General features: G+C 33.6%; 1 protein-coding gene across 4 annotated transcripts; it reads left to right on the top strand.

Moving 5' to 3' along the window:
* The first annotated feature begins 386 nt into the window (after window positions 1–386).
* On the top strand, window positions 387–6,874 carry LOC149580563 (alpha-galactosidase-like). Of its 4 annotated transcripts, none has more exons than XM_089791851.1 (13): window positions 387–886; window positions 1,026–1,100; window positions 3,089–3,170; window positions 3,487–3,637; window positions 3,746–4,000; window positions 4,083–4,257; window positions 4,752–4,813; window positions 5,139–5,302; window positions 5,450–5,547; window positions 5,678–5,736; window positions 5,848–5,982; window positions 6,109–6,241; window positions 6,413–6,874. In XM_089791851.1, exons 3-13 carry the CDS (start codon window positions 3,103–3,105, stop codon window positions 6,667–6,669), a joined length of 1,557 nt encoding a protein of 518 aa, XP_089647977.1. In that variant the 5' UTR covers window positions 387–886; window positions 1,026–1,100; window positions 3,089–3,102; the 3' UTR covers window positions 6,670–6,874. The 4 variants fall into 4 exon arrangements, with proteins under 4 accessions (XP_089647977.1, XP_089647985.1, XP_089647970.1 ...); XM_089791859.1 differs by having other exon boundaries at window positions 699–717; XM_089791844.1 differs by having other exon boundaries at window positions 876–1,100.
* The last annotated feature ends 3,282 nt before the right edge of the window (window positions 6,875–10,156 follow it).

Here is a 10,156-nt window from a genome sequence, read left to right on the forward strand (position 1 = left end):
TATCGATATTGCTTGATAACTGATTGACAACATGACTAATAACCAATTCAAATAATTCCAAATATGGTATCAACTTTACATATTAATATAAGAATATTAAAAGAAAAATTTGCATTTTTAATTATAAATTTATTAAAAATTATAAATAAATAATAATAATAAAATTTAATTGATTGAAAGTTTGACTCATAACCAATTCAAATAGTTCCAAATATCGATAAAGATAAAAGCCTGATAACAATAGCCCACATCACTTCCATACTGTTTTACTTTTTTTTAACCTTTTGAACATTTTCCCTCTCTCAAAATTTAGGTTTTAAAATAATTTATTTTATTTTATTTTGAAGCTGGTCGTATTCAGCCCTTGAACAAACATCTTTCAATTCTCTGATGGAATTCTCGAGGATTCCACATCCCCGCTTATCTCCCAAATACAAATGATTACATTAGCAGTATAAGAGATATCATTCTTTAATAATATGAGATTCAGGGTTAGGACGGGGCTTCTCATAAAAAGGATGTCTCCGCTGAAAACATGGGACCCCAACAAAAAAAATATGATCTCATGCTTTCTTTTAATCTTCTCGAAAAACTCCCAACTGAGCTCAGCTCGTATAGAGTCTATATGATTAGCTCGTATAGAGTCTATATGATTAATATATGATAGACTTCTGAATCTGATCATATGAATCTTTTATCATCACCGCTTGCAATTAGGTAAAGTAGAAGTGATTCTTACTCAAACTAACTCTAAATCCATCTTCCCCCAGTTTTCATGATGTACATGTCCAAGTTAATAAACGTACACATGATTAACTCACTCCATCTACTACACCCAGGCTTGTTAAAGAAGGTTAATGATTAAGTTCGATTTTACAGAGCTGAGGTTCGTTAATGGAATCCCTATTTATCATCTTGTAGAAATATAAACATACAGTAAACTAGAAGCATAAGCCCAAAATACCCAAGTGTCAGTATCAATGGGAGAAGTCGATCTAACCAATCACTAATGAAAAATATTGCAGAAGAAGACTACTGAGGAGCTGAAATGTATTAATATCTTACAGACCCATATAGATAAAGAGAGATCCTCTTTCCAAGTAAGTATTAAGGGACTTTTTTTAACGCCATCTTATGCTTTTGGGTATATTAGATCACAAGATTTCAAGTAGATATGCAATGTTTTTGTGGGGTTTTAACAATCGTTATAGTGTATGTTAATGTCCTTGCCTTTCCTCCATCAGAACTGTAAGCTTTTCTTTTCAGAACCTGGAGTTTTTTTTTTGGAGGTGTGAGATCCATTAAAATAGATAGGACCTTAGTCATATGGGCTCTAATGTGACCTGTCGAGATACTTAAATCCTTGGTAGTTAACAACTATATGCAAATTGGATACTCAGTTTTGGGTTAGTGATTATGATCAGATTCTAAGATTTCTGCCTCATTTCGTATCAGCTGTTTGGCTCTTGCCGGACATGAAGTTTGTTGGTCAGGACTACTGACATGGAATGAAATCTCGTTGAAGGTATATGCCACAGAAGTAAATAGATTGCAATTTATGAATGTGACAAAGTTAACATTGAAAAATCACAAGTGAGATCTATGTAAGGCAAGATATCAAAACCGAACACAATGTTACTAGTACAGGAAGAGTGCATTCCAATTCCTCAAATAGAGGGCTTGCATCCAAAGCCAGAGGAACTGGTGCCATGAGATTGTAGCACAACCCCTTTGACAAAAATAAATATTTGGCTTCCAACCAAAATTTGAGGCTTAAATTGCCTACTTATCTAGGTTGAATGTTCACATCACTTTAAAAAATTGTCCTTCATACCGACATCAGTAAATGAATCACATACATGCCAATTTATCATTTGGTAGCTTTCTTTGATGGAAGATTTAATTGGAGGGGCATTATGGATCTACTCACTCGATTTATTTCATGAAGGCATAACATTTCTTGTAAGAAGTTTTTTTCCTGTGTTCTTGTGTTAATCTTATTATTAGAGATAATATCTGTTTCTTAAAATCTTGGCATAAATGTTGGCAATGAACACGTTTTAAAGCTTTTAACAACACACTTTCAGTCTCTAAGAATCCTGAACAGATCTAACTTCAACATGTTTGGAAGCCTCAATTGCTGATATTGATGTGAGTTAACCCCTGTTGTTGTTTCTACAACATAATGGAATACAACACTTGCTAAGTGGGATGACCAAAAGGGTCACATCATCATGAATCCATATTCTATTTCAAAATTTTCCTTATAAAGAGGAATTCTTAAAGAGCCCCAATCTTTGTCACAATGGATACGCTATTGAAACCTAACAAACACACCAAAAAGACAGCTACAAAGAGTAAATAGCACTGGGGCTGTAGATCAACAGCAACAACCACAACAATAAGACCACCGCCCAATTTCAGGGAAAAAAACAACAAACACTGAACTTGTTCTATTTTAAAGTATCGAATTTGTCCCTTCTAGTAGTTTTAAGACATGATAGTTCCAGCCCTCTACAGTCTCTAAGATTTGTTAACTATATAGTGAGCAGGGCTCTGATAAGATTTTTATGCCAAATACTGAACAACGCCTTAGCTTTCTTAAGAGTGTCTACAGCAGTATGCTGTCTTGCCTCCATTCTATGAGTGTCTATTGTAGCCCAACTTTCAGGTTTAGCTACATTTAAAGCCGCGCTTACTTTCCCAATGTGATATTCTTTTGGAAGTCTCAAGTTTAAACTTCAAAGAACAAAAATGTTAGAGAGATCACAATAAAAGTTTAAATTTTAAAAAATAAATTTTTTGTCACAATATATCATTTAAAGATTATTTTCTTAGTTGTTTTCCTCTACCATCAGTAAGGTCGATCTTTATCTGTGAAATATTAGGCTTAATTGTTGGAAATATTAAGAACTTGACATGACGTTATTAAGCTTAAAATATTTTGGGGTATCCTAATGTATTAACAGTTTCTTGGAATGTTTTTAGTAATGTCCAGTGAATTTCAAATGAAATTCTATTATAGGTTTGTTGAAAATGTCTAGAGGGCTTGGTTCTGTTTACATTTTTCCTTTTTTGGGTTTTGAAGGTGACTTCTACAAAATGATCAAAGCAACATGGATCAATATCTTAACATATATACTTGGAGCAATCTTCCTACACTCTTTTATGTAAGTACTATATCTTCTGTTAAGAGCTTTTTAAAATTTAAATAAGTGCAAACTAGAGCTACAGATGTGCCACGCGTCCAGGTGTTCACTAAGGAACTGGATTCATCTCTACATGTTTTCTCTTTACTGAGTACATATTATTAGGGCCCCTAAAAAGTCGAGAAATAGCAAAACAAGATATTCAATCTATAGATAGGCTATCTTGCAATGAAAACAGATGCCTAGAATTCCATAGAAATTCTTAATTAACACAAAATTGGAATCCAGTTATTTTAAGTACCAAAATTGATTAGACCATACAAGTAACTTTATGCAGAGGAGGGTGTGGAGCAGCAAAACAACTTCGAGCAGGCACCCCACCCAGAGGATGGAATTCCTATGATTCATTCTCCTGGACCATCACTGAGGAACAATTTCTAGAAAATGCAAAAGTTGTTGCCGATAAGCTTTTACCTCACGGATATGAGGTGAACAAAACTATCACATCAGCCATATGTATCTTATTTTTCTAATTAAGTTCTGTACTTAATCATGATTGTATCTAGAGAAGAGGGCTGACTACAAGGTTATTGCAGTATGTTGTGGTGGACTATTTATGGTACAGAAGATCTGTTCCTGGAGCATATACGAATTCTCTAGGATTCGATGTGATAGATGAATGGGGGAGGCCTGTTCCTGACCCCGGGAGATGGCCATCTTCAAAGGGAGGAAAAGGATTCTCAAGCATTTCAGATCGTGTTCACAAAATGGGTCTAAAGTTTGGAATTCATGTCATGCGTGGCATTAGTACGCAAGCAGTTAATGCCAATACGCCAATCATGGGATCAAATGTAAGTTATTTGGTTGACTAGTAGTTTTCCCCTCTAAAACAAACTGATTTTCAATCATTTTATGCATTGACCCTCCATGCAGGGCCTTCCATATCAAGAGAGAGGTAGGAGTTGGAGAGCTAGTGATATTGGTCTAAAAAATGAAGCTTGCAAGTGGATGGATGCAGGTTTCATGAGTGTTGATCCCAATCTGGCAGCTAGTAAGGCTTTCCTGAGATCATTGTACCGGCAATATGCAGATTGGGGAGTTGATTTTGGTGCGATTTTCGCACTTGAAAAATAATGCTTGATTGTTTATTGTGATCATACTTCTTTCCCCTAACGTTATAGTATAAACTTCAAATTAGGGGTTTGAAGTTTGAAGTGACTTCATAAGCTGCAAAACATCAAAGATCAGTAACATTTCTATCCATTTTAGTGTTAATATGTGCAGTTTCTATTATCAGCAAAAGGGAAATTCCATTTGTAACTTTAAAATTGTTTATTTTACTGTCAAATTGTACATTTCCTATTAGCATTAAAAAGGAAATTGCTTGCTCACATATTCATTTTAATTGCATTGCTGTGGTGGCCTAGTTGGTGTTATTTGTTCTGATTTTCTGGCAAACATTCCAATCTGTTTGACAGTCTAAACTCCATGCCCATCCATCATAATCTTCTTTTACAGAAGTTTATATCGTTTATTTCATCTTATCATAATAATCTAATGTTAACATCCTATTGCTGCATTTTCATTGTGAACATGTTGCAGTGAAGCATGATTGTGTATTTGGAGATGATTTGAATGTAAATGAGATATCTACCGTATCAGAGGTATCCAAGTCTATCCTTGAGGAGTAATTTAATAATGCTACATCTCAAATTTATAAAAAGAATTAAAATGGGCCAAATGACAATCTACCAAATGACAATCTACAAATATGCAACTATCATTCCCTCTTTCTCCTCATTCCCTTTTCTTTCATGGAAAATCTTGTCTCTCCAAAAAGACCATAGTTACGAAGTATGTTTTGCAGGGAAATCTGGATCTTTATAATTCTAGTTTTTTTTTTTTTCTCATTTCCTTATGATTGCTTTCTATGAAATGCTACCACGAATATTGTTGAAGTAATATATTACCTGTGTTTTCACTGTTCAGATCTTAAGAGACTTTGAGCGACCTATAGTATATTCGCTCTCGCCAGGAACACATGTTACACTTCGTATGGCAAAGAAAATAAGTACACTGGTCAATATGTATCGAATAACAGGGGATGATTGGGATTCATGGAACGATGTCGAGGCACACTTTAATATATCAAGGTGATGAAAAAGCTCTCAGCATTTACGGTTTGCCTTCTTATGTCCTAACTAGTTAAGGATAGAGTGCATTACTTCTATGAGGACAAATGTATAGTGTTTCAGGCCAAATGCTTGAATCATATGTTTCAATGAATTGTTAATATACAGGAAGTTTGCTAGACATGGTCTGATAGGAGCTCAAGGCTTATTCGGGAAATCATGGCCAGATTTAGACATGCTACCATTTGGACGGTTATCATCTGTTGGTGAATGTTCATCTAATTTAAAGCAAGCCATCCTTTTTTCCTTTGTTGGAGTAACAAGATGAAGTAGAGCTTATGGAACATGATGTTAGCTTTCATAGTTTGATTAATATAATTCATGTTCTACTTGCAGGGTCAAATGAAGGTCCACATAGGACTAGTAATCTTACTCTTGACGAGCAAAAAACTCAGGTTAGTTTGATATTGTATCCATGGTGACAAGGAATGACAAAATTCATTAATCTAGAGGAAGAAAGATTGGTTACATGTATATTATCAATAGCGTATTCTTCATTTTCGTAGATGACATTGTGGGCTATGGCAAAATCTCCACTTATGTTTGGAGGGGACTTGAGGAATATTAATGGTCAAACATTGAAGATCATCACAAACCCTATGTTACTGTATATCAATGCATATAGCACCAATAATAAGGAGGTATGCTAACCAGAGACCTGAATTCCTTGTAGTACTAAAATTTACCACAAAATTGATCTACAATGATATTTCAACACAAACGGCCTTGGCAGAAATATAATTATACAAGTTTATTTTACATGACAGATCTATCATATTTTGCATGTTGAACAACATCTGAATTTAAACCCAACAAAAATTCAAGTATTCTTAGATTCAAGATCTAAGATTGGACCAAACAACAAGGCTCGTATTTGGATAGCAAATGGCTCCAAGACAGGTTTCTTACCACAGCTCTATGCAACTTCCCATTATAGTGGTGGCATGATCTTTAATGTTCATTTGATAGGACAGATTTTTACAACACCTTTGAATGCTAGCTTTATTTTGTATCATGTTTTGGCCATACATAAATTATATAGTGCTTGCATTTGATATGTTGCACACGCAGGTGAGCTGTACATGGCCCTGTTCAACTTGAGAGATGTAACATCGATAATCTCTGTGAAAGTGAAAGATGTGGTAGAAATACTCACGAGAGGTGACGTCGACGACAAGAACAAGAACTATCATTTGTTTTCAACATCTGAGAAGAAATGCACGTATCAAGATGTTTGGAATGATAGACATCTTGGAGTGATAAGTGACAAAATATCCATGGAAATACCTTCTCATGGTTGTGCTTTATTTGTTATCCGTTGCTCTTAATGTAATTTTTAGATCTCCCTTAGCTTCACTTAAGTGGAATGCTTTCATTAGTTTTATCATTATTATGCAACTTTAAATAAATTATTTGTTAGCATTATGATGGCAAAAGTTACGAGTACAAATATAACCCTTGTGGGTTTGAGCACAGGAGATTGTAAGCTTTGGCAAGAAAGTGCAATACTTATTTCTTTAACTTTTATAAAAACTGATGTCACAAATTTACATATGTATATTCTAGTTACAAATAATATTTATGATTTTTTTGTTTTATAAATATTTTTAGCATACCTTCTTAGTAGAATGCTTGTTTTATTTTCCTCATTTTTTGCTACAGTACATAAAGGTTGCAAACAGGTCTTGCACCGTTTTACACTAGAACTTTGAAGAGAGGGAAGATTTGAGTGCAATTTTTAGCACACAGACAACCACATCTTAGCCACTCCGTTGATTAAAAATTATAAAGTCACACAAAGTCCAAGATTATGCATAGATAAAAGAAAATGTCATACAGATGGTTGTTTTGTTGCAACATTTGAAAACATAGCCTCTAGTTTGTGTGCCTTTTGCATGCCTCAAAATTTTGCATACATGTCTATCAAGGCATGGTCATCAAGAGGATTTGATAAATTTCATTTTCATGAATTAGGAAACATCAAAATGGACTTTGAGGTTTCTTAAGTTTAGCTTTACACTTCAAAGGAATTGTTATAGTTTGTTCTTGGAAGCAAAAGAAATTTGGAGAAGTCAGGTGTATCGTGGGTTGAGTTTAAAAAGTTGTGGTGGGTCATTCAATCTATAAAAGCTAGAAGTGTCTATACTACTATGCAAAGGACAAGGGAGTATTATCATCCACACTTCTATCTCTCCCACTCTTTCATTAGGAAAAAAAACCTATCATAACTCATCATAAATGGAGCTGCTCTAGTTTCATATTAGAAATGGTTAGCCAATTGCTTTTACTTTTGGACTTTTTGGAGAGTATTAGGGGAAAGGGCTCGTTGAATGCGTTCTAGTGGTTGTGATTTGATAACCATAACTATTGATTTAATATCTATACTTATTGACTTAAATGTTTAATATTTTTTACAACATTATACCAATAGTTTTGTGACTTCAAAGTTGGCGAACAATGATGACTACCCATAATTGAATGAAATGTACCTTTAGCTATTAACATAGCCAATGATGGGATGCCACATCAGCTATGCAAGTATGGGTGTCCTTTTTGCATGACCATTTGTCTCACTTTTTATTGGACTATTTTGAACATCTTGGCAAAAAACATGTTGATGTGGCATCATAATTGATGATGTGGACTTGAAACCTTAGTTATAAGTTGATGACTTGCCAAGTAAGTTGCTATAAATTTTTTGGAGTGATTTGAAATTTCCATGTATGATTTTGATAATTGCGAAGTTAGGGTGCTCAAGTATTGGGTTCTCTCCCATAATACTCTTCTTTATCAACATGTTTTTGACGATGTTAGTCTTTTGCAAGTATAAACAACATATCAATTGCAATAAAAAAATATCACTTTGATTTAACTTGTCAACTATGGTACTTAAAAGTACCAATGGGATTGATCACATCAAGTGTGACAAGACTCATGAAAACATGATGGCTATTTGTTTGATATCTTTGATTTATTTTTGTTTTTTAATATTTAGTGACATTTTAAATTTCTTTGATGTCTCTAATTAGAGATCTTATCTCCATGATGTCTTTAACAAAAGAGACAATGATGGGGTGTGTTCACTTGTTTGTTGCTTGTGGATTGTTCCTTAATAACATGTTGATTCGTCTTAATACATGACTATTCAAAATTCATCAAGGGCATATGGATAACTTGTGAATAGGGGTTGTCCTTTATTTCCTAAAGTGTCTTCGTTCGCACAATTGCTATGTCCAATCATCTAGGTTTAATCCATATCTAGATGAGTTCATCTATTTCTCATAATAAATTCAATGTCGATATAGCACCTTTAAAAAGCATAAAAATATTATCACTCGATTATCTCTTGTTTCTCACATCTCTTACCATATTGGCGACACCTAAAAACTTTTATGCAAAGCCCAACCATAAAAAAAGGAAATCACAAGCATTCAAGACTAATTCAAGAGAACACTACTTCATGAAATCATAGTAAACATCTTAGACAAACATCAAATCAAATCCAAATGCCTTCATGAAACATGTGATTCTCTTGTCCTCCCATCAACCAAGATCTTGTACAAATGGAATGTGAATGACCCAATTTTGTAGCACAAAGCACAAGAGGCTATGGTGAATTGAGATGGTTGATTGACGTGGAAAATGATCATGCAAGTGAAAGTATGACGTTGATATAATGATAATAGCAAGATACAAGATTATTATGTTGATAGCAAGATAGAATAACATAATTATGAAGTCACTAGATGTGATTCCATTATTTTGCATGTTTAATGTAACAATGAGGCTAAAATGTCTTTATAGAAACCTCATGAAAGCTAATGGTTGAGATAAGAAGGTGATAGGAGATTGCATAGATGCAAAGTTAGGTAGGGTTTAGAAATGAGTGAATATAATTAAGAGGCAACAAAAAAGTGAGTGGCTAGGATTAATTGGTGGTAGAGATGTGTTGAGTTTCTAAGTTGCATTGAACCTAGATATAGGCAAGAATAGAAAGATCAAATGAAGAGACAAATGACACGTGACCTCAAAGAATAAAAATCTAGGAGTTGATCCATGTGATTAAAAGTAATTGGCTGATATGAAAAGAAAAGGATTTTATAAATTTATAAAATAAATAAAAGTATTTATTTAATAAATAGAGGAAGAAAGCTAAGGCAAAGGCTTATTTATACAAATAATCATTAATTTTAATTTTTACAAGGGAAATGTTAATGAATTATTTAAATAATAATAGAAGTGAGGAAGGGCACTCCCCTTATTAACACAAACATACAATAGAAATAGAGAAATAACAATAATTTGCAAGAACAAAAAATTTGCTTCTTACTATCTCCAAAATTATGAAATTACAAATTTCAAAAATAAAAAATACACAGTCACATGGGCATTTTCCTTACAATACTCTATAAGTTAGAGCCACTATAAACATCCTCAGAACTATCCTAGACAACGCTATGAGCTTTCTTTATATAGGCAATTTTGCACTGCCCAAGAAGGTTCTAGAAATATTAACCCTAGACTCTAAGGATGACCAACCCCAAAATATTATGATTATTTATATTTTATTACATCAGTGTAGGCTTGAACAACTATCATAACTCAAAAGAAAATTTGAAAGAATTTCATTTTCATCCATTTTAGATGGCATAACTTCTGAAGACCATAACTCATCACCAATTATTTTGCTTGACTATTATGATCATATTATAGAAATTCCATGAACTTCTCTACAACGCATGATTCACGCATGCTCTAGTCAGTTGATGTTTGACCCATTTTTGAAGCCTTTATAACCGTCAATACTTTGTTCAA

The sequence above is a fragment of the Cupressus sempervirens genome, chromosome 1, assembly GCF_028749045.1.
Source record: "Cupressus sempervirens isolate cs-2001-9-10 chromosome 1, ASM2874904v1, whole genome shotgun sequence".
Classification (NCBI taxonomy): Eukaryota; Viridiplantae; Streptophyta; class Pinopsida; order Cupressales; family Cupressaceae; genus Cupressus; species Cupressus sempervirens.